At 45.0% G+C, this 23,057-nt stretch overlaps 1 protein-coding gene across 3 annotated transcripts in view; it reads right to left on the bottom strand.

The window, feature by feature from the left end:
• DNAH8 (dynein axonemal heavy chain 8) overlaps window positions 1-23,057 on the bottom strand; it is a 168,971-nt gene that overhangs the window by 55,687 nt on the left and 90,227 nt on the right. For 2 of the 3 annotated variants that reach the window (XM_029047258.2, XM_029047259.2), the window contains 13 exons: window positions 22,121-22,243; window positions 21,689-21,819; window positions 20,418-20,571; window positions 18,787-18,951; window positions 17,909-18,135; window positions 16,194-16,312; window positions 13,750-13,853; window positions 11,152-11,328; window positions 10,480-10,647; window positions 9,490-9,705; window positions 5,422-5,559; window positions 3,990-4,117; window positions 68-239 (listed from right to left, as the gene is read on the bottom strand). In XM_029047258.2, coding sequence (XP_028903091.1) covers window positions 68-239; window positions 3,990-4,117; window positions 5,422-5,559; window positions 9,490-9,705; window positions 10,480-10,647; window positions 11,152-11,328; window positions 13,750-13,853; window positions 16,194-16,312; window positions 17,909-18,135; window positions 18,787-18,951; window positions 20,418-20,571; window positions 21,689-21,819; window positions 22,121-22,243 — 2,022 coding nt within the window. The remainder of the gene's footprint in view (window positions 1-67; window positions 240-3,989; window positions 4,118-5,421; window positions 5,560-9,489; window positions 9,706-10,479; window positions 10,648-11,151; window positions 11,329-13,749; window positions 13,854-16,193; window positions 16,313-17,908; window positions 18,136-18,786; window positions 18,952-20,417; window positions 20,572-21,688; window positions 21,820-22,120; window positions 22,244-23,057) is intronic. The other variant, XM_029047260.2, reaches the window with a different exon arrangement.

Raw genomic sequence — 23,057 nt, 5'->3', positions numbered from 1 at the left:
TAGCACCTTTACAGATTAAAACACGGTTAAATGAAATTTAAAAGTAAGAGAAGCCTGCAAAACTTACTGTTGGGGGATCCACCAACATTGAAATCAGGTTGAGGTTTTCGGTGAAGGGAATTTTCCGCACTTTCATCTCTACTTCCCAGAGTTCTTTTAGCAACAGATTTCTAAAGATTTGATTAAAAGGACCACAGTAGGACAGGAAACCGGTAGACAACAAGACATCGCCCACAAGTCTAAGGAAAAAAGAAAAACGGTACAAACATAATGTTGGGTTTATAATGGAGAAAGGTTCTCGTGGGCATATCTGATGTACGCATCACTTTCAGTGTGTTCTAAGGTGGTTCGTGACATTCAGTAGCTTTTGAATACTAAGGAATGCCACGAGAAGCAGCATGGCAGAGTGGATAGAGCTTGGGCCTAGGAGTCAGAAGGTCTTGGGTTCCAATCCCACTCTGCCCCTTGACTGCTCTGTGGCCTTGGGCAAGTCATTTTACTTCTATGGGTACCTTAGGTACCTCATCTGCAAAATGGGGATTGAGACTGTGAGCCCCACGTGGGACAGGGAATGTGTCCAACTCGATTTGCCAGTATCCAACCCATACAAGTGCTTGGTAAATAGTAAGCACTTAAATACCACAATGATTATTATTCTTATCCTCATTATTATTCTGTTCCATCCAAAGTATATGAATCGGGTCTGTTTGGGGGTGGGGGAAATTATAATTTCAACAACGCTAGGAAGGAGGAGGGGGCATTTACAAGACCGACAGTGAAAAAGCGGCAGAAACCGTTGATGACGCCCATGTCTTGAAGAAGGGCCATTGGCCACACAGGGTTGTACGGTCACCGACAGGCCACGCAACTGGAATCCCAGATACGCTTCTACTGATGAAAGCTTTGGCTAAAAAGCTGTCGAGGAAGTCACTTGCTACCAATAGTTGCGGCCAACTGCAGAAGGGGTAACACCGGAATGGGTTCTAATCCCGGCTCTACCACTCGTCTGCTGGGTGACTCTGGGCAAGGCACTTCACTGCTCCGGGCCTCGGTTCCCTCATCTGTAAAAAGGGGATGAAGACTGCGAGAACCCAGGTGGGACACAGGGAATATGTCCAACCTGAGTAGCTCGGATCTAACCGGTGCTCAGTTAGGTGCCTGGCACACAGTAAGCCCTTAATAAATACCATTGAAAAATATATTAGCTTCCCTTGAGTCTGTCAGTTCATTATGGGCAGGGAATGTATCCGCTAATTCTCTTGTGCTGTTACTCTCCCAAGCACTCAGTACTGTGCACATAGTAAGTGTTCAATAAATACCACTGATTGATTGATTGATTGAGGAGTTTTTCTGCCACTGTTGACAATACTACTAGGGATAGTGAGGCACGCTACTAAATGGTTACAAACTCAATTGAGAAAATAACCTATTATACCCAATCAATCATCCATCGACGGTATTTCCTGAGCACTTACCGTGTGCAGAGCACTGTATTAAGCACTTGGGAAAGAACAATAACAGTACGGGTGGTAGACACGATCCTTTCCCACAGGGAGTTGAGTGTTCAGACATAATGCTAGGGTTTGGATCGAATGTGTGGACACCCTTAAATCCAGTCATGCGGAGACAGGGAGCAGGGATGTTTTTATAACTGAACCCAATATTGGCATAACACCGACACGTCAGGATTATATTAGTTGACAATGTGGCTGTATCATGAATGGCTGTTTGGAGGATACGTTTTACCACAGACTTTCGGGTTATCAATTGGCATCTGAACCAGACACTCTGGAAAAATATCACATTCCTTCATGTGCTATTTGCTGTTACATTAAATATCACTAAATCGCTGTTTACTCTTGATTAGAGTACTTCGAAGCATAGCATCACAACACTAAATAAATGAAGAGTTGCAGGATGAATATAAGACTATATAACATCCATCTCAGCGCTTAGAACAGTGCCTGGCACATAGTAAGCACTTAACAAATACCACAATTATTTATATTAAGGCTTTGCAGGAAGATGCATAAGTAAAAGAAAGAGCATGGGCTGGGGACACAAGGGACCTGGTTCTAATCTTAGTTCCGCCACTTGTCTGCTGGGTGACCTTGGGCAAGTAACTGAACTTCTCTACCCCTCAGTTTCCTCATCTGTAAAATGGGAATGAAAGGTCTTTTCTCCATTCCCCTAAGATTTTGAATTCTATGTGGAACCGGGACTTTGTCTGAGCTGATTATCCTGCATCGACCCCAGTGCTTAGTATAATAATAATAATATTAATAATGATGGTATTCGTTAAGCGCTTACTATGTGCCAAGCTTACTAGAGCTTAACAAAGTAAGCGCTTAACAAATCCCACCATTGTAATTAGAATGATCATCATTATTATCATTAAAGAGTATGGTCCTGGCAGTCAGAGGATCTGGATTCTAATCCTGACTCCACCGCTTTCTTGCTGCGGGATTTTAGACAAGCCACTTGTCCTCTTTGGGCTTCCGTCGGCTCATCTGTCAAATGGGGATTAAACAACACCTGTTCTCCCTCTTATTTTGTCCCTCTCCATGTAGGACAGAGACTGCATCTGACCTGAATATCTCATACCTGCCCCAACATTTAGTACGGTGCTTTTGACGCACAGCAAGCGCTTAACCAACACCACTACCATCATTATTAGGATTCTGAATTAAGAACTGCAGCTCTAACTCCCTGGTTCACACATCCTTTCACAGCACCTGGTAATTACACCTAGATTCTGGTGGCAGAGGGTGCTGAGAGAGGGCGGGGGAAGCTGTTTTAGCGACGGCATGGGGCACTAAGACAAAGGATTGGCACGGGCGAGAGATGGAACGTGACCGGTTCGATGATTGCTTTGCCACACCAATTACATCTCCCGGCACGGTGGCAGATGAAATATCGCATAGGTGCTAACGTATTTGTCAAAAGCCACAAAGTGAAAACGCCCCAATTTTCCATTTCTGCCATTTCCTAATTCCTTTTCTTCATTGCTCTCAGCAAAGCATGCTATTTAGAAAACCCACCCAAAAGTATTTTGTTTTCAACCCAGGTGTGATAGATTATTTACAAAAACACTAGAGGATCATCAGTTTGGCGAGCAGCGGGTATAGGAAATGGGAAGATCATTTACCAGGCAGATTAAAAATTTGAAAGGCAGGATAAAAAAAGATATCAGGATAATACAACGAACAGTTGCCACGGGGAAAACAGTTTTTACTTCTGTGGTGTAGGGAATGTTGCTCCTTCACGGGGGAATCTCGGGAAAGAAATCACCATCAGAAGTGTCATTTTTCAATATGAAGAACAGTTAGAAAGAAAGATGGAAAATAGTACTGTCTCCCTAGGACTTCAAGTGGTATTATAAGAGAAGCAGCAATGCGTAGTGCATAGAGTATGGGCCTGGGAGTCAGGAGGTCATGGGTTCTCATCCCGGCTCCGCCACTTGTCTGTTGTGTGACCTTGGGCAAGTCACTTGAATTCTCTGGGCCTCAGTTACCTCATCTGCAAAATGGGGATTGAGACTGTGAGCCCCACGTGGGACAGAGATTGTGTCCAACCCGATTTGCTTGTATCCACCCCAGTGCTTAGTACAGTGCTCGACACATAGTGTTTAAAAAATACCATAATTATTATTATACTGGTCCCAAAATTAAAGGGAGGGAACTGATAAGTCAAAGCTCGATAAATACCATCGATTGATGCCACATTCCTATTCTGAGACAATTTAGACCATTACAACTTCTCCGCTGGCCTACAACAAAGCCACAGATGATTTGTCCACGAAGAGATGGGCCAGATCTGGGCCTATGCCATTTTTATTCCACTGGCCCCTGCTTCACGTAGCCATAATGTTAGTGAAAAGAGGCTCAAATTCAGAAAATATTACATGATAGCTTAAATGGAATAAAAGCTGTATCAAGAAAATATTCTTCCTGGCCTCAGAGGTGGCAAACTGTCTGACGCCGACCTACCTATTAATCTGAGCTCTGAATTCTTTACTTTGCTGAGTCCACCGGACTTTCTCTCCACTCAGTCCATCTATAAGAGTGGAAGCCGCCTGCATCTTCCTCCGGCACACGTCCGCATCATTCAGCAAGTCCTAAAATCCAAATGAAGAACGGCTCAATGCGCTTTCAAATCTGACCATCCCAATCCCCGTGCTGGAGGGCCCATTGGTCTGACATTTCTTATATTATTACATTTTGGGGGAATGGTGCAAGGTTGGCATCCAATTGTAGAAGAGTAACAAAAAGTGGGGCCCCCGTTATGATTTTCATGAGGGCTTCGTCCTTGTATCATGTTTAGTCCCACCGCTGTCTCCGTCACAAAACTGCCCCGCCCCGATATTTGAGGAAATGAGATTCTTTGATGTCCCACATAATTGTTAGAGATTAGTAGAAGTAGCACGGTGCAGTGGATAAAGCACGGGCCTGGGAATCAGAGGGTCATGGGTTCTAATCCCAGCATGGCCACTTGTCTGCTGTGTGATCTTGGGCAAGTAACTTCACTTCTCTGTGCCTCAGTTACCTCAACTGTAAAATGGGGATTAAGACTGTGAGCCCTACGTAGGGACACAGACTGTGTCCAACCTTATTTACTAGTACCCCCCACCCCCCACCAGTGCTTGGCACAATGCCTGGCACAATGCCTGGCACAGAGTAAGTGCTTAATAAATACTATTATTATTATTATTGTGGATTGATTGATTTGGCACTACATCAAGTTCACTTCTGGGTCAGCAATGCAACAAGGCTTGGGACTCCAAGTTCTCTCCTCCACCTGGGTTACCCCTTGGTATCCTCTGAAGTGAAGAAAGATTACTATGGATATTGCTGTAATTAATATATGGAAAAAAAAGACAGAAACAAAGATAGAAGCCCTTGCTAAAGAATCATTTTTGGAACCTTCCCAGTCCCCGTGAACGACCAAGAGTTCTCAGCTGGTGGGTGGGAACTGGTTGATTTTCCTGTCAGTTTTTTTCAACCGCCTCACGACAGCTTTACCTTACAACAGTTGGCTCAAACGGCAACTGGCCACGGTTGACCTCTGGTTTATCCGCCATCCGCTAATGGCAGCAAGGTTTCGGGTTTTGGGGGGGTTTTTTATGGTATTTATTAAGCGCACCGTACGAAGCACCGGGGTCGATATAAGGTAATCGGGTTGGACACGGTCCCTGTCCCACGTGGGGTTCACAGTCTTACTCCCCATTTCACAGATGAGGAAACCGAGGCCCAGAGAAGTCAAGTGACTTGCCTCAGGTCACACAGCAGACACGTAGTGGAGCTGGAATTAGAACCCGGGTCCCTCTGACTGCCCAGCCTGGGCTCCTGAAACCGAGCTGAAAGGGCTTCTCAATTTAAAGGCCCTCCTGTCCATTTCATATTCATGCAAAATTTCTCTCACCATTTTCTCCGTCATTGCCGCGTCAAACTTTGCTTGCACTTTGTCCAGCTCAGCTTGTTTTTCATCCAACAGTGCCTGGGCCTTGTCTAGCTCGGCATTCGCTACTGCCAAACGTCCTTGTTGCTTGGCCAAGTTGACCTTGGAATTGGGAATAGGAAGTTGGTAATGGGATAGAATTATAGTACCTTCATTAAACATTCAGCTGTCGTTAAACTGGCAGTCGATAGGGCTATGAAAATAACCTATTGAATGACTATCCACGGTAACATTAGCCACCTTACCTGACATTGCCCGGGAAAATTAAATTGATTTTGGAGGTTGCCTAAAGTGCGTACGTAGAAACCTTGCAAATGCTATGAACGAATACGATAACGAACTTTCTGTTTTTCAAATTTCAAAACAATTTGGTAAACTTTGTTTTTCATTTTGCCATCAGTACCAAGCACCATATTGTTTTTTCCCATTCTGTACCCTTGAAAACGCAACATAAAGCTGACCATGAGAAAGCTCCTTGTGGGCAAGGAATGTCTCTACCAACTCTGTTAAAGTGTTCTCTCCCTAGTGCTTAGTACAGCGCCCTGTACCCAAGTGCTCAATAAATACAGCTGATTGTTTGATAAAAGAAATGAGTTTTCTTCTTAAAAAATGGGATTTGTTAAGCACTTACAATGGTGCCAGCCACTTGTACTAAGCGCTGGAATTGACACAAAATAATCAGGTTGGACACAGTCCTGTCCCACATGGGGCTCACAGTCCTAATCCCCATTTAACAGATGAGGGAACTGAGGCACAGAAGAGTGATGTGACTTGCCCAAGGTCACACAGCAGACAAGTGGAGGAGCAGGGATTAATAATAATAATAACAACAATGTTGGTGTTTGTTAATTGCTTACTATGTGCAGAGCACTGTTCTAAGTGCTGGGGTAGCTGCAGGGTAATCAGGTTGTCCCACATGAGGCTCAGTCCTAATCCCCATTTTACAGATGAGATGACTGAGGCATAGAGAAGTTAAGTGACTTGCCCACAGTCACAAAGCTGAGAAGTGGTAGAGTCCAGGCTTCCAGATGAATCAATCAATCAGTCAATCAGCGGCTGAAAGTAGCTCGAGACCTAGTCGCGTCTGGAAGGGAAGCTGTGCCATGGTCACAATGGCTGCCAAAGGAACTGAATGCAGCATGGCGAGGTGGATCGGGCAGGGGCCTGGGAGGCAGAAGGTCAGGGGTTCTAATCCCGGCTCCACCACTTGTCTGCTGTGTGCCCGTGGGCAAGCCACTTCACTTCTCTGAACCTCAAGTGACCTCATCTGTAAAATGGGGGTTAAAACTGTGAGCCCCATGCGGAACAGGGATTGAGTCCAATCTAATTTGCTTGCATCCACCTCAGTGTTTAGAGCAGTACTTGGCACATAGTAAGTGCTTAACAAATACCATCGTTATTATTAAACAACGCTAAAAATGCTACATAATGCAACAATGTTTGTTTTCCATCTCTTTTGTGCTCTTGTTTCTCCATGTGGAGGCAGGTTGAAAGAAAATGCTTTGGGGGTGGGTCTTCAGCTTTCTTTTGAGGAAGGAAAACGAGGTTCATCATGCTGTGCAGAGAACATCAGGTGGCCCTTTTCCAGATGAGGTCAGGGAGGTCCAAAGATGGGAAGCGACTTGCCCAGGGTTATTCATTCAATAGTATTTATTGAGCGCTTACTATGTGCAGAGCACTGTACTAAGCGCTTGGGATGAACAAGTCGGCAACAGATAGAGACGGTCCCTGCCGTTCGACGGGCTTACGGTCTAATCGGGGGAGACGGACAGACGAGAACGATGGCGATAAATAGAGTCGAGGGGAAGAACGTCTCGTAAAAACGATGGCGACTAAATAGAATCGAGGCGATGTACATTTCATTAACAAAATAAATAGGGTAATGAAAATATATGCAGTTGAGCGGACGAGTACAGTGCCGAGGGGATGGGAAGGGAGGGGGGAGGAGCAGAGGGAAATGGGGGGAAAAGAGGGTTAAGCTGTGGAGAGGCGAAGGTGGGGTGGTAGAGGGAGTAGAGGGAGAAGAGGAGCTCAGTCTGGGAAGGCCTCTCGGAGGAGGTGAGTTTTAAGTAGGGTTTCGAAGAGGGGAAGAGAATCAGTTTGGCGGAGGTGAGGAGGGAGGGCGTTCCGGGACCGCGGGAGGACGTGGCCCGGGGGTCGACGGCGGGATAGGCGAGACCGAGGGATGGTGAGGAGGTGCGCGGCGGAGGAGCGGAGCGTGCGGGGTGGGCGGTAGAAAGAGAGAAGGGAGGAGAGGTAGGAAGGGGTATGCAGTAGAGGAGTGGGGGAGCCGAGATTAGAACCCACAACCTTCTGCCTCCCAGGCCCGTGTTCTATCCACCGTGCTGCCATGCTGAATGAAAGATCGCCCGATCCTGCCCGGTACCCTGCTGTCTCTTTGGTTGTGGCTCAACCTCTCCCATTTTATTCCATCCTGAAGACTTCGACCGGATAGTGGCCACCCCCCCATCGCCCCCCAAACACCCACTCAACTCTGGGTGACAGTGGGAGAGGCAGGAGTGAGAGAGGGAGGCAGGGAGGTGCGGGTTGGCAAATTTTTTGGTTTCATTTCAGCACCGTTCACTAGACCATGTCAAAACTGATTGTCTTACACTGACCCCAGTGCTTAGTACAATGCTTTAGAAGCAGCGTGGCCTAGCGGATAAAGCACGGGCCCGGGAGTCAGGAGGAGCTGAGTTCTAATTCCGGCTCTGCCGCTTGTCTGCTGTGTGACCTTGGCAAGTCACTTCTCTGGGCCTCAGTTCCCTCATCGGTAAAATGGGGATTAAGACTTCTGAGCCCCACGTGGGACACGGACTGTATCAAACGTGATTAGCCTGTGTCCGCTCCGGTGCCTGGCACATAGTGAGCGCTTAACAAATACCATAAAGAGATGCTTGGAACAGAGTTAAGCGCACTCCATGTTTAACACAATTTACTAGTTGAAAATCTACAGCACACTGGACATCTCCTGGGATTGATGATGCAATGCATATACTTTGAAAAGAGGAATAAAAATCTAGATGTACGTGGCTATTTATATGGCCTACTTTGGGGAGGGGATACTGCCAGGTGAAATTCCCAGTCAAATGGCTTCCCCCGATGTTAGACACTGGAAGCGCTTTGAAGGAAAAGACTCCATTCCCATGACTGGATGGTGGTCTCCAAACCAGTTACCTCCAGAATTTCAGTAGTATAACGTTCAATGGTAGTAGCAACACTATTTATTAAGCCTTAGCTGTGTGCAGAGCACTGTACTAAGTGCTGGAAGAGGTAGGAATTGAACACGGTCCCTGTCCCTTGGGAGACTCACAATCTAAAACATTCAGGAGACGGACTGGAATCTAGGTTGGTGTAGGCAGAGGCCACAAGAAGAAATTCTGGGCTAGCATTTCTCGCCCCTGTATGTTTCAACCTTACAAACTGATTGCAACAGTGAAATTGGCAAGCGTGAAAATTAGGAGCAATAAGAACTGCTACCAAAATTAAGGGCGCCTCGCAGAAATGTAGGCAAAATGAACTTAGTACAGAGGTAAATAAGACACGAATGATGAAGCAGGCTTTTTTTGAGATCCTTTAGAAAATTCTGAAAATCTTTTTTTCCTAAAACCTTGCGGTAAGTCCCATCTTTTTCTTCCGCTGTACTCTGAAGAACTGCAGGGAGCTCTCCCCCAAGCTTTTAAAATTCTACCAATCTTTGTGCAGTAGAGGATTATAAAATTAGGCTGCTAGTCATTCTGTTTCTAAAACCCCCCTAACTTCTTAAACGGTCCGAGCGAAAGTTGAGAATTTCCTCATCTGTCAAGCAGTGAGCCGATCATCTTCTTTGACAGTTTGTCTCTATCCAAATGTGGATCCCTTCTCGAAGTCAGAGCTATTTTGCAAAATGCAGTGCAAGGGGAAATATAAGGCGTCAACGCATCCAGGAGTGTGCAGAAAAAAATGCAGAATGTATTATGCGGATTTTCACATTCCCGCTTATTCTTATGAGATTAAGAATATCAATTTAATGAGGTATACACGGTCTCTTACCTTAAGCGGCAACACTTCCCGATTGATTCCATAAAACGTGGCCATCGCAAGTGTCCAAGACAATAGTCCAGCAACATTCCCGCAGACCTTTTTGCCATTCTCGAAAGTATAGTCATCCATCAAAAAATATGGCTGCAGTAACTCTACTGTTTCTTCATTAATACTATCTTTTGGGAATTGCTGGAGGTTTTGTAGGAATCCCGAGGCACTCATCAACTGCAAAGAAAAATGACATTACTTGGAAAAATCAAATTTCCCTACTTTCAAATCTTTAGTGCACACTCCTCAATGAGCAATCTTGAAGCATAATAAAAGTGACCGTGCTTTGCCTCCAAATATATACCTGCCGTTCAGTTTGAAGATGAGGCTATTAAGAGTGAAATTTTTATTCATGAGCGAGCGACCTGCACATCTGCTGGGAAAATTCAGTGTAGATCTAAGCTCACCAGTTTAGACACAGTTCCTGTCTCATATGGGGCTCACAGTCTTACTCCCCATTTTACAGATGAGGGAACCGAGGCCCCAAAAAGTGAAGTGACTCGCCCAATGTCACCCAGCAGACAAGGGGTGGAGCGGGGATTAGAACCCAGGTCCTGTGCTCTTTCCACACTTTGCCACTCTACTTCTGATTGGTATTTATTGAGCACTTGCAGTGTTGCAGCACACTGAAATACGCACTTGGGAGAGTACGATCCAACAGAGTTGGTTGAACCGTTTCCTGCCCACAAGGAGCTTATCAATCAGTCACATTTGAGCATCACTGTATGCAGAGCACTGTGCATGGGAGAACACAACAGTATAACAGGCACATTCCCTGCCCACAAAGGCCTTACGGTGTAGAGGGAGAGATACGCATTAATATAAATGACAGCTATGGCCATAAGTGCTCTGGGGCTTATGGTCTAGAGGGAGAAGCAGGCTTTAAAATCAATTACGGATAGGTGACTTGGGGCTGCGGGCGGGTGACCTTTGAGTTTAAAGCTGACGTACTTTCAGGGACTCTCCCCATGATGGTTTGCAGCAGGGCTTTTCCGGATCCATCGTGACAGGGTCTATTTTCTTTTGGAAGAGTAACAGGCAGCAATCCATGATTCTCATAATGAGATGAGGGGGCTTGGCCAGTTTCCTCACCGTGGCAATATCCACGGGTTTGATGGTCTGTAAATGGAGTTAGAAAAGATCAAATACCTTATAACCATTTCAACTACTTTCTAAGGTGAAATGATCGAATTACAAGGTTCAGAGGGATTTGGAAGGATTATCTAGTTGAGCCTGCTAGCTTCAGGCGGGACCGCCCCTTAACTAGCTCACAGTCTTCTAGAAAATGAGATTTCCTCTGGTAGCCCGCTTCGAGGTAAAACAACCCTCACCGACAGGAAATGATTCCTTGATGAAGGCCATAATTCATTCTATTTGTTCTGCTCTCATACAATGCAGATTTATGACCGTGGAAGTCGAGACTTTCCAAAGTTTAGTTATTTGGCATTGAGATAATTAAATAAATGGAAACCATGTAATTGGAATGTCTGAAATTGTAAATCACGCTAAGAATCCACTTTGGTTTCCTGAGCGCCATAGTTACCTCGCAAGGGAAAATTTTCAATATGATAAATGCCCCGTTAATATGTCTTTCCGAGAATTGATTAAAGTGTACATGCTTACATTTAACGCGGCTTCTGCTTCCTCTAACGCTGGCTTTGCTGCCTCTAGTTTGGACTCGGCTATTACTTTTTCGCAATCGATTTCATCTACAATTTTTTGGGCTCTATCCTTTACCTCCTGAACTTCATTTTTCACTTTGGCTGAAGCCTGGGCACTTACGGTAACTTCTGCTAGCACCTATCAACGGCACATAGGGTAAACAAACAGTGAAAGCTCAAGAGAAGAAATGAGAAAATTGTTCACATACCCAATGCGGTTCATTCGCTTATTTTAATGTACTTGGTTCAGCACTTGACATGCGCCAAGCACTGTTCTAAGTGCTGGGGTAGATACAAGTTAAAGTCCCACATGGGGTTCACAGTTTAAGGAGGAGGGAGCAAGATTTAATCCCCATTTTATAAATGGGATTACAGAGGCATAGAAAAGTGACTTGTCCAAGATCATGCTGCGGACACGTGACAGGACCGGCATTAGAACCCAGGCCCTCTGACTCCCAGGCCCGAACTTTTTCCACTAGGCCACGCCGCTTGTCCGCAGTACAGAATGGATAATAATCCACAAGGAAAGGGCAAAAGGAAAAAATGAAAGAGTAGAGAACCTCCATCACAAATCTGGGCGATGCTGACACTTAGGAACGGGAGGTAGGAGTAGAGGACATCTAAGGAGACCCAGAAGGAATTTCACAAAAAGACAAGAAGGACTGAGAAAAGAGTGTGTCTCACAGCTGAGATTACAAAACTTTTCAAAGACAAATGTGCTAGAAGAGAATTGAGATTCCAAGGATGATACAAAATGAGAAGAGCTCTTCAGATTCACTCTGAGGAGAATCTTGAAGAGCTGAGTGTAGTTTTGTTAAATTGTGGAAACCGAAGCCAGGAAAATAGGCTGAGAAGTCAAGAAGGGAGTTGAAGGAGAAGAACCTGGAGAAAATGGGTCTCTGCAGTTGTTGGCCCAATTTAGGTGTGTGAATATTTGGTGATTGAGTGGAGAACTTGCGACTAAATAGAAGGAGAGGTTTCTAAATATGGCACTAATAGGTCCAGACTCCCTGATGAGTCTAGGTCCCTCTGGGAGGAACTGGGTTCTGGTAATTGGGTTGATGAGTGCTCTTTAATCCTCATACTTCCAAGTTCCTGCTCTCAGGCCAAGCAAAGTTTGGATTTAATTATCTTAAGTCTATTGCCACTGGATACCTTTGCATTAGCTGCTCAGCGTTACTGGGCTGCCAGGAACTGCCAAGTGCTCTAATGAAATCAAAGCTCCAGAGAGAATTTCCGTTGTAGAAAATCTTTGAGGCTACCTTTTGAGGAATCGCATTCAATTTCCTTCTCTGCAATAAGGCAGAATCCCACTAGGGACTTCTGTGTGTTACTGACAATAACCATAAACGATAAACTTCTCCAGATCGTTCCGCCACTTGCCTGCCGAGTGACCTTGGTCGAATCACTTCACTTCTCGCTGCCTCAGTTTCCTTCATCTTTAAAATGGGGATTCAATCCCCATTCTCCCTCCTACTTAGACTGTGAGCCCCCTGTGGGATAGGGACCATTTCCAACCTGATTATCTTGTATCTGCCCCAGCGCTCAGTACAATCCGTGGCAAAGAGTGAGTGCTTAATGCCACAGATATTATCATTACAAATTCTTCCAAGTCTTCTCCCACTCTTGTCAACCTCCTTTCCCAAAACACCATCGAGGTTATTGCAAGCACAACTGTGGCTCTGAAATAAATACCTGATGTTTGCAAACTCTCTATACTCAAACGAATAGCCTATCTCGGAAGCCTCAGAGACAACATAGTTCAGAATAGACTGCTGCTTTTGGAGAAGGTAGCTGAAACAACTTGTGGTATTTAGGAGGCTGGGGGTGCTCGGTCATGTAATAATGATAATTGCGGTTTCTGTTAAGCCTTTTACTAACATGCCAAGCATTGTTCTAAGCGCTGGGGTAGATACAAGGTAATCAGGTTGGACCCAGTTCCTGTCCCACATGGGGATCGCAGTCTTGATCCCCATTTTACAGATGAGGAAACTGAGGCCCAGAGAAGTTAAGTGACTTGCTCAAGGTCACCAAGCAGAAAGGTGGCAGAGTCAGGGTTGGAACCCACGTCCTCTGACTTCCAGGCCCGTGATCCTTCCACTAGGCCATGCTGTTTGATGGGGATGGAGAGGGAAGAAATGGGGGAGAGACCCGATCCCTCCACAACTGGCAAGACAGCAGTTGACGCTACTATGATTTTTGAAAAGGGGGCCCTGGTTATAAACTGGAAGAAAAGGGAGAAAGTGACCTAGGTGAACACATCCTTACCAGAAATAGTATCGGCAGAGCTATGTACACTGTTCATGGGTATTACAATATTCTGGTTATTTTTACAGATCCGTCCTTCTCCGTCCTCATTTTACTTTTGACAGCTCTTATCATTACTACTGCATTTGTTTAAGCGCTTACTCCGCGTCAAGAATTGTTCTCAGCACTGGGGCAGATACAAGTTAATCAGATGGGACGCTGTCTGACGCCCCACAGAAGACATGATTGGACATGGGACTCACATTCTTACTAAATTAAGTTAATATAAAACCATTCACCTCAGTTTACTTACTTGATCTGCCTTTACAGAAGCCACTGCTAATTCCTTCTCCTTTACAGCGAGCTCTTGTGAGAGCTTATTCACAGATTCGCTTGCCTCCATTAGCTTGTTGAGACCTAAGCAAGATAAAATCATCTGGTTAGTTTCCAGGCTACTCATTTTTATTCTTATTTAGAGATTTTTGTGCTGACAGTAATTGTTCTGTTGCTTGTATATGGCTGAAAAGACTAATGAAAGACCATGAGAGAGTTCCATGCCATGAAAGGGTTGAGCGGGAAGGCAAATAGACTATACTTTGTAAACTTGTCAATCCAAAAGAATGCTAATAGTCATACCAACACCACAACTGTAAAAAAAGGCAGCCCGTTGCTACTGGGCAGTCATCATTTTCCCATCTCCCTAAACCAGGCGTCCGAGACAGAAAGAGAACAAGTACACTTTGTCGAATATGTTCTCACTTGGGTTCCTCTGAATCGAGTTTCTCCGAGCACACCCTAAGGTCTTCTGTTTCTACCTCCACTTCATTTGCACCTTCACTGAGTACCAAGTCCAGGAAACCAATCAACTGTGTCCTCTGGACTCAAAGTTCATTCATTCATTCATTCAATAGTATTTATTGAGTGCTTACTATGTGCAGAGCACTGTACTAAGCGCTTGGGATGAACAAGTCGGCAACAGATAGAGACAGTCCCTGCCGTTTGACGGGCTTACGGTCTCACTGGGGGAGACGGACAGACGAGAACGATGGCGATAAATAGAGTCGAGGGGAAGAACATCTCGTAAAAACAATGGCAACTAAATAGAATCGAGGCAATGTACAATTCATTAACAAAATAAATAGGGTAACGAAAATATATACAGTTGAGCAGACGAGTACAGTGCTGTGGGGATGGGAAGGGAGAGGTGGAGGAGCAGAGGGAAAAGGGGAAAAAGAGGGTTTAGCTGTGGAGAGGTAAAGGGGGGGTGGCAGAGGGAATAGAGGGAGAAGAGGAGCTCAGTCTGGGAAGGCCTCTTGGAGGAGGTGAGTTTTAAGTAGGGTTTTGAAGAGGGAAAGAGAATCAGTTTGGCGGAGGTGAGGAGGGAGGGCGTTCCGGGACCGCGGAGGATGCGGCCCGGGGGTCGACAGCGGGACGGGCGAGACCGAGGGAGGGCGAGGAGGTGGGCGGCGGAGGAGCGGAGCGTGCGGGGTGGGTGGTGGAAAGAGAGAAGGGAGGAGAGGTAGGAAGGGGCAAGGTGATGGAGAGCCTCGAAGCCTAGAGTGAGGAGTTTTTGTTTGGAGTGGAGGTCGATAGGCAACCACTGGAGTTGTTTAAGAAGGGGAGTGACACGCCCAGATCGTTTCTGCGGGAAGATGAGCCGGGCGGCGGAGTGAAGAATAGACCGGAGCGGGGCGAGAGAGGAGGAAGGGAGGTCGGAGAGAAGGCCGACGCGGTAGTCTAGCCGGGATATAACGAGAGCCTGTAACGGTAAGGTAGCCGTCTGGGTGGAGAGGAAAGGGCGGATCTTGGCGATATCGTAGAGGTGAAACCGGCAGGTCTCGGTAACGGATAGGATGCGTGGGGTGAATGAGAGAGACGAGTCGAGGACGACACCGAGATCGCGGGCCCGAGAGACGGGAAGGATGGTCGTGCCATCGACGGTGATAGAGAAGTCCGGGAGAGGACCGGGTTTGGGAGGGAAGATGAGGAGCTCAGTCTCGCTCACGTTGAGTTTTAGGTGGCAGGCCGACATCCAGGTGGAGACGTCCCGGAGGCGGGAGGAGATGCGAGCCTGAAGGGAGGGGGAGAGGACGGGGGCGGAGATGTAGATCTGCGTGTCATCTGCGTAGAGATGGTAGTCAAAGCCAAAGTTCCTTAAGGGCAAGGAATGTGCCTACCAACTCTATTGTACTGTACTCTTCCTGGGCACTCTGCTCACAGAGAGCACTCAATAAATACCACTGAGTGATTGATTGGAAAAGAAGGCCCAATTCTGGGTTTGGGAATAAAGGGATCTTAAGGACCCCCGGGGAGGTCAAGTGAGGTGGGAAATGAGCAAATTATGGAACCCATAGTACCTGGCTTTTGCCAGAAGTCAATCAATCAATTGTATTCACTGAGCGCTTACTGTGGGCAGTACACTGTACTAAGCTTTTGGGAGAATACAATATAACTAAGCTGTAGACACAATCCCTGCCTGTAATGAGTTTACAGTCCAGAGGGAAGCTTACAGTCCATAGGAGACTATATTTTCCTTCAGGCTAACGAATCTTGCCCCCAGAATCTATCTACAGCATATTTGGTAAATGTGAACCTCCTTCCTTCCTCCCTCCCTTTTCCTCCCCTATAAAGGACAAGCCCCCCCAAATTTCAAGTTATCCTGCCCCCCTCAGCACCCCCATCCACCCAGTGCAAGGGGAAATAGGGTTCAAAGTGACCCGAATAAAGCTAATAGAGAATGGATGCGATTCCTCTTACCTATGTTCATTCTCTCGGCTTGTTCGTTAATGTACTTCAACTTTTCACTATAAACGTTTTTATAACCATTTATGAATGAGAGGTAAGACTTGGGAGTTACATGCGCTCTTCGCCGATACCTGAGAAGAAAAACACATGCCATTATTTCTATAAGTATGCTCTTCCTCCCCTTACCATTTTGGTGGGTCATTCCCACCAACATTTGGGATATCTGCACTTTTCACGGGGAGATTAAAACTAATCCTAATAAAAACTCCAATGGAGAATTTCAGGTCCAGGAGAGATGCAGTTAAAAAACAGCATCCTTCACCGGATAGATCATCTTGGATGAGAATGATACTGTTGATAATAAACCTTTTTTTTCTTAATGGCATCTGTTGATCGTTTACTCTGCCAGGCACCGTTCTAAGTGCTGGGATAGATATAGGATAATCATTTTAGGACACAGTTCATGTTCCACACTTGGCTCATAATCTTAATCCCCATTTTACAGATGAGGTAACCTGAGGCCCAGAGAAGAAGTGACTTGCCAAAGGTCACACAGCGGACAAGTGGCGGAGCCGGGATTAGAACCCAGGTCCTTCTGACTCCCAGGCCCGTGCTCTATATACTAGCCACTCTGCTTCTCCTCACTCCTGCTACCCCAGATATGACAGTTGAATGGTTCGTGTACAAGTGTAAGCCTAGAAGCAGCAGTTCTGCGATTCTCCGTTCTGATAATCTCACTTATTCAGCGCAAAGCTCGCAATAAATGTTTAATTTCTTGTACACTTTCCATCCCTATCAGTGTCTTCGTTGAACGTGAGCCATAACCATCTATGAAGATTTAATCCACTTACCTCTCTGGAATCAAAATTGGGGCTAATGATATAAGAAGGCAGGCTCACACCCGAACCACATCACTCAATGAGAAGTAAAAAGAATAAAATAATTTAGGAAAGTGCTCAACTAGTACAAGTATATTCTTTATTTTGATTAAGAAGTGTAATCAAACTAAAGAATATACTTGTACTAATTAAAATTTAATCTCAAATAGTTCAATGTGATTAATTTGGGAATCTGTGGGGACAAAACCCCCTTCAAATTAAACGTAATGATTCATCAATCGTATGTGGCCGGATAGGAAATGTATATTTGACTGTGGATTGCAGTTACATTTTAAAACTTGCTCCCATTTCATTTTATATGTTTTTACTGTATTTCTATTTAAAGTTTGAAGAGATGCAGCACGACTGAGTGGAAAGAGCCTGGGCCTGGGAGTTAGAGGCCCTGGGTTCCAGATCTGGCTCTGCCACTTGTCTGCAGTGTTACCTTGGGTAAGTCACTTTATTTCTCTTTATCTCAGTTACCACATCTGTAAAATGGGGATTACGACTGTGAGCCCTAAGTAGGACTATATCCTATCGGTTATCTAGACTGTAAGCTCGTTGTGGGCCGATAATGTGTCTGTTTATTGCTATAATTTACACTCCCAAGCACTTAGTACACTGCTTTGCACACAGTAAGTGCTCAATAAATACGATTGAGTGAATCTTGCAACTACCTCAGCGCTTAATATGGTGTCTGACACATGTAAGCAGATAAATACCATAAAAATACAGTGACATGTCAGTATAACATGAGAATAACAATTTGAATAGTCATTATCATGTAAATTTTCTCTTACGAATGGCAGTATATTTTCATGTTACTGTAACCTTGGCATCAAATATTACCTCTGAAAATAATTTTCGCAGCTCTCCGAAACAATGTCATGAAATAAGCCCATGGTCTCTACGACTTGAATTTTGATTTCATGAGAGCAGGCAATGTTGTATTCTGAAAGGAAATGGGAGGCCACAGCGATCAGGGCCTCCCTAGGCCAACGGCTGAACCAATCCATTGTGCACCCTGATATGAGGCCAGGAAATTTCAAAGAACGGGCACGGAACTTCTCGCCAACCTGTTAGAAACATGGGAGGAGAAACGCGTCGGTCTTCCGGGAAGATAGTTTGAGGATATGTGAGTTGTTTAAAATGACCACCTTACTCGATGTCAAAAGTACACCGTAAAATAAGAGTGTTTGATCTAGAAATAAAAGCAGGAAAGAGGGATTGCCTCAGCTCCCATCTTCCCATTTGCAGTTCCCTGGACGACGTTGGAAATTGAGCTCCAGTTCTTTTAAAATCACAGACTCTGAATCTGACTAGACCTTTCAACTGTTAGAATACACGAGTCTGATAGCTGAATGGCATTCCGGAGAGTTAAAGAAAAACTCATGGAAACAGCGGTGGCTGTTTTCTTCAGACCTCCCCTCAGGCCACTTCAGGCTGATCAGCTGGCCCACCACAACACAACGCCTGGTCCTCAGCTGGGTCCTAGGCCTCAGATGCTCTTGTTCTGTGATCCTCTCGTCTATGCCCTTTGGATCTGTGACCTCTGGACATTTGATAGTCACCTCGGCCCCAACCCTACAGCACTTGCCTACATACAGAGCCCAGGCCTGGAAGCCCAGGCCTGGTCTCACCCACTGCCTTTCAACATTTCAAGTAAAGCCTTACATAGTCACCTGCCACACTTGTGAAAAATCCCCTTTTAAGGGAGAACAACTCACTGGAGAAAAGCAGAGGACGACGTGTAAGTTCTTCTTGGCTCGAGATAAGAAATACTCATAAAGATTATCGAACGTGGGAGGGTGGCGAGGCATCTCCCTTTTCATCACCGATATCAATCCTTGGGTGATCTCGTCCAACTCATCCCGAGCAAATAAATTAGAGATCTTTGATGCAAGCAGACAGGAAGATAAAATAACATTTGCAGAGTTTTCCATGTCCAAAGTGTCACTAAATCTTGCCACTAACTTTCTGAAGTTGCCCCTTCCTCACAGTGGCAGCCGAGTGGCAGAGCCGGGATTAGGAGTCAGGTCCTCTGACTCCCAGCCCCGTGCTCTATCCACTAGGCCACGCTGCTTCATCCAGCACTGGACCTTTCGGTGATCCTCGGCAGAGCCAACACCCGGTAGTGAATACTGGCAGAACCAGGGAGCTTGCTACCAGTGAGCCTGCAGAACAACTTTCAAGCAGGGGAAAACGTACTGTTGAAGACAGTTGAGAGGGAAATTTTTCTAGAAGGAGGAGAGCTTTGTATGGGGCTACCAAGGCAACTTGCCTTCTGGGTTACAGAGCCACAGCACGACACTAGCACTCTGCTGGGGTCACTTGGGTTATAAATGGATCAATACTTATTCTCCCTCCTGTCTGACTGGGTGTCCTGGGTGTCCTGCCTGATTAACTTGTATCTCTCCCAGTGCTTAGAACTGTTCTTGACATATAGTAAACACTTAACGGATACCTTAAAATACTTTAAAATAAGAAAATGTCCTAGTTCCCTGATGGTACTCTATCCAAAATGCTTAATAAAAGCACGTTCATTCTTTCAACTGTATTTATTGAGCGCTTACTGTGTGCAGAACACTGTACTGAGTGCCTGGAAAGTACAATTCAGCAATAAAGAGAAACAATCCCTGCCCACAACGGGCACGGTGCGGGTATGTTATATAAACTCACTACGATCCTTCAAAATTCCAAAATCAAGAGCAATAAGAACTTCTCTAGCTAGTTGCTGTATTTTTCTTTCAAATGTTTTTGAAAAGAATTTAAACGTGTTCTCAATCACCATGGTATGAGTACACTGTAGACTACAATGATCCTCCTACTTAGACAGTGAGCCCCACGTGGGACAGGGACTGCGTCCAACCTAATTAACTTGTATGTACCCCAGCACTTAGAACAGTAGTTGAAACATAGTAAGCTCTTAACAAATACCATAATAAAAACAACAATTGTCTATTCATCATCAACATCATCATTTTTTACCTCCCCTAGCATAGATCTTGGCACATGGTAAGGGCTTAATAAATACCATAACTATCAGATGATGATGACTGTATTTGGATTAGAGAAGCAGTGTGGCTCAGTGCAAAGAAACTGGGTTGGCAGTCAGAGGTCATGGGTTCTAATCCCAGCTCTTATCAGCTGTGTGACTTTGGACAAGTCACTTAACTTCTCTAGGCCTCAGTTACCTCATCTGTAAAATGGGGATTAAGACTGTGAGCCCCACGTGGGACAACCTGATTACTTTTATCATCCCCAGTGTTTAGAACTGTGCTTGGCACACAGTAAGCTCTTAAATACCATCATCATCATCAACAGATAAAGAATATTGCCATCTACTCTAAAGCATTACCTCTCCTGAAGAGAGCAAGTTGTTAAGATATTCTAGAAAGGCCTCATCTTTGATTTCATTATCAGTAAAGACAAAGGTGATGCCTTTTCCTTCGGCTCCAGCAATTCGGTACAATGTTTTTAAGTCATCTGTAAGATTAACTACGTTATAAGACCTAGAGGAATAAAAAGAGAGGCATTAAACTATCTCTAAGCAGTCGTAATTTATTCCAAAACATACTATTAATCTATTTTGGAAGATATATGATTCTCATAGCCATTTCACGGAGCCCTAAATGGTAGACAGCCAGAAAAAATGGGATTCTCTCTTGGATGTAGGAGGACAGCTGCTGGAGGGATGAAATGTGGCCTTTTTCTCCATACATCGTGCCGACTTGTGTTCTATCTCATCCCCAGAACACAATTGTGCTGTGGGAAGAATTTCATATTCCAGTTGGGCAATGAAGCATACTTTCCAGGAGATCATTCAGTGGTATTTACTGAGTGCCTACTGTACACAGAGCACCGTCCTAAGCGCTTGGGAGAGTACAATACAACAGAGTGGGTAGACGTGTTCCTCGCCCACAGCGAGGCTAGTGTCTAGACTGTAAGATCCTTGAAGGGGAAGGATGTATCATTTTTTGTGTAGCATTTCCTAAGTGCTTAGTACAGTATATGGCACTGAGCGGTTACTCAAAAAATGGTGGCAAATGTGGGCGGCAAAGACCTTAATGGCACCCGAAGCAATTATATTTCAGCTCGTGATGTCACACCACTACACTGGCAGAGCCCACTAGGCAACGCTGAGAGCATGGGCCAGGGAGTCAGAGGCCTTGGGTTCTAATCCCAAGTCCTCCACTTGTCTGCTGTGTGACCTTGGGTAAGGCGCCTCACTTCTCTGTGCCTCAATTCCCTCATCTGAAAAATGGGGATTCAGTACTTAGACTGTGAGCCCCACGTGGGACTTGATTACCTTATATCTAGCCCACTGCTTAGGCCAGGGCTTGGCACTTTAGTAAGTGCTTAACAAATACCGCAATTATTATCATCATTATTACCAATAATAATAAGGAAACTTTGATGTGCTCTTCACATTATAAAGCCCCCCTGCCCACATAAAAAAGGGGGACATTCTTCAATAACATTATGCGAATGCAACGATAAGACGACGCGGCGGTGTGAGGGATAGGTTAAGTATCCACTGGAAAACTGGAAATGATCATTTCTGAAGTAATCTGAACTTCACACGAAGAGTTTTTTTGAGGAACCTATCAAGGCAGTTGCGTTTCATACCTTGTTAGAGTGATTTGAAATATCTGGTAACCAGCTATGAAGGAAGCCAAACGGGAGAGACTCTGCTTTCCTGAACCACCAACACCTACCAGCAGGGCATTTCCGCACGAGGTCCGAATTATTCGTGAAATCTGGGTTAGAGAAGAGCAGGAGGGGGTGGGGTTAAAGAGGAAAAAAAGAACGTGGGAGGAATCTACAAATAGACTACGTTGGCACAAACTTGTCCAAGTTCCAACCGGATTTTAAAACCCGACTAAAATGCTTCGTCTCCATTTCCGGCTTCCACCCAATTGGAACTGAAAGCTATTAAATTATTAATATTAAATCCGATCCATCAGCCATGCTGATTCCAACTTCGTATATCTAAGTATGAAATTTAGGTAGTCTTGACACTTTTTGGGAAACATATCAGTGAATAAGTACTAGCAGAACCTTAACAAGATGAGTCATTGCATCTTTAAAAAAGACCAGATCCAGAGATGTTCCTCTAATAAATTCATTGAACTGCCTCTGATACATCTGTAGTTTTTCCGACAGTAACTCATAAGATGGCACCTGAAAGAACAAAAACCCCAAATTAGGTTCTAACCATTACAAATAACCCAAGCATGGAAGCAGCACGGCCTAGTGGAAAGAGGACGGGCCCGGGAAGCAGAGGCCCTGGTTTCTCATCCTGGCTCCGTCACTTACCTGCTGCGTAACCTTGGGCAAATCGCTTAACGTCTCTGAGCCTCAGTTTCCTCATCTGAAAAATGGGCGCTCGATACCTGTTCTGCCTCCTACTTTTTATGGTATTTGTTTAGTGCTTATTATGTGCACGGTTCTAAAAGCCGGGGTAAATACCAAGAAATCAGGTTGGATACAATCCACATCCCACACTGGGCTCACAGCCTTAATCTCCATTGTACAGACGAAGTAACTGAGGCCCAGGGAAGTGAAGCGACTCGTCCAAGGCCACTCGGCAGACAAGTGGCCGAGCCAGGATTAGAACTCAGGTTCTTCTGCCTCCCAGGCCTATGCTCAGTTAACTAGGACATGCTATTTACTCTGCGAGCCCCATTATGGGACCTGATTATCCTGTATCTACCCCAGAGCTTAGTACAGTACTTGACAAATAGTAAGCACTTAACAAATACCACAATTATTAAATCCTAAAAGACCTAAATTATGAATCAAAAAAGCTCCCTGTACAGTTTGGGAGAAACACCTTTTTCACTGCTTTGCATCACTAAATAGAAGCTCTAAATACACATTTATGAAATACAAATATAATAAATGAAACAAATATCTTCAATAAGGAAATTTGGTGGATGGGGGGAGGTGCACACCAAGAGTCTTGTCCTAAAAAAACTTCTTAAAATTAGATTCT

Source organism: Ornithorhynchus anatinus, chromosome 19 (genome assembly GCF_004115215.2).
Source record: "Ornithorhynchus anatinus isolate Pmale09 chromosome 19, mOrnAna1.pri.v4, whole genome shotgun sequence".
Taxonomy (NCBI): domain Eukaryota; kingdom Metazoa; phylum Chordata; class Mammalia; order Monotremata; family Ornithorhynchidae; genus Ornithorhynchus; species Ornithorhynchus anatinus.
This window is presented reverse-complemented; position numbering and strand designations above follow the sequence as displayed.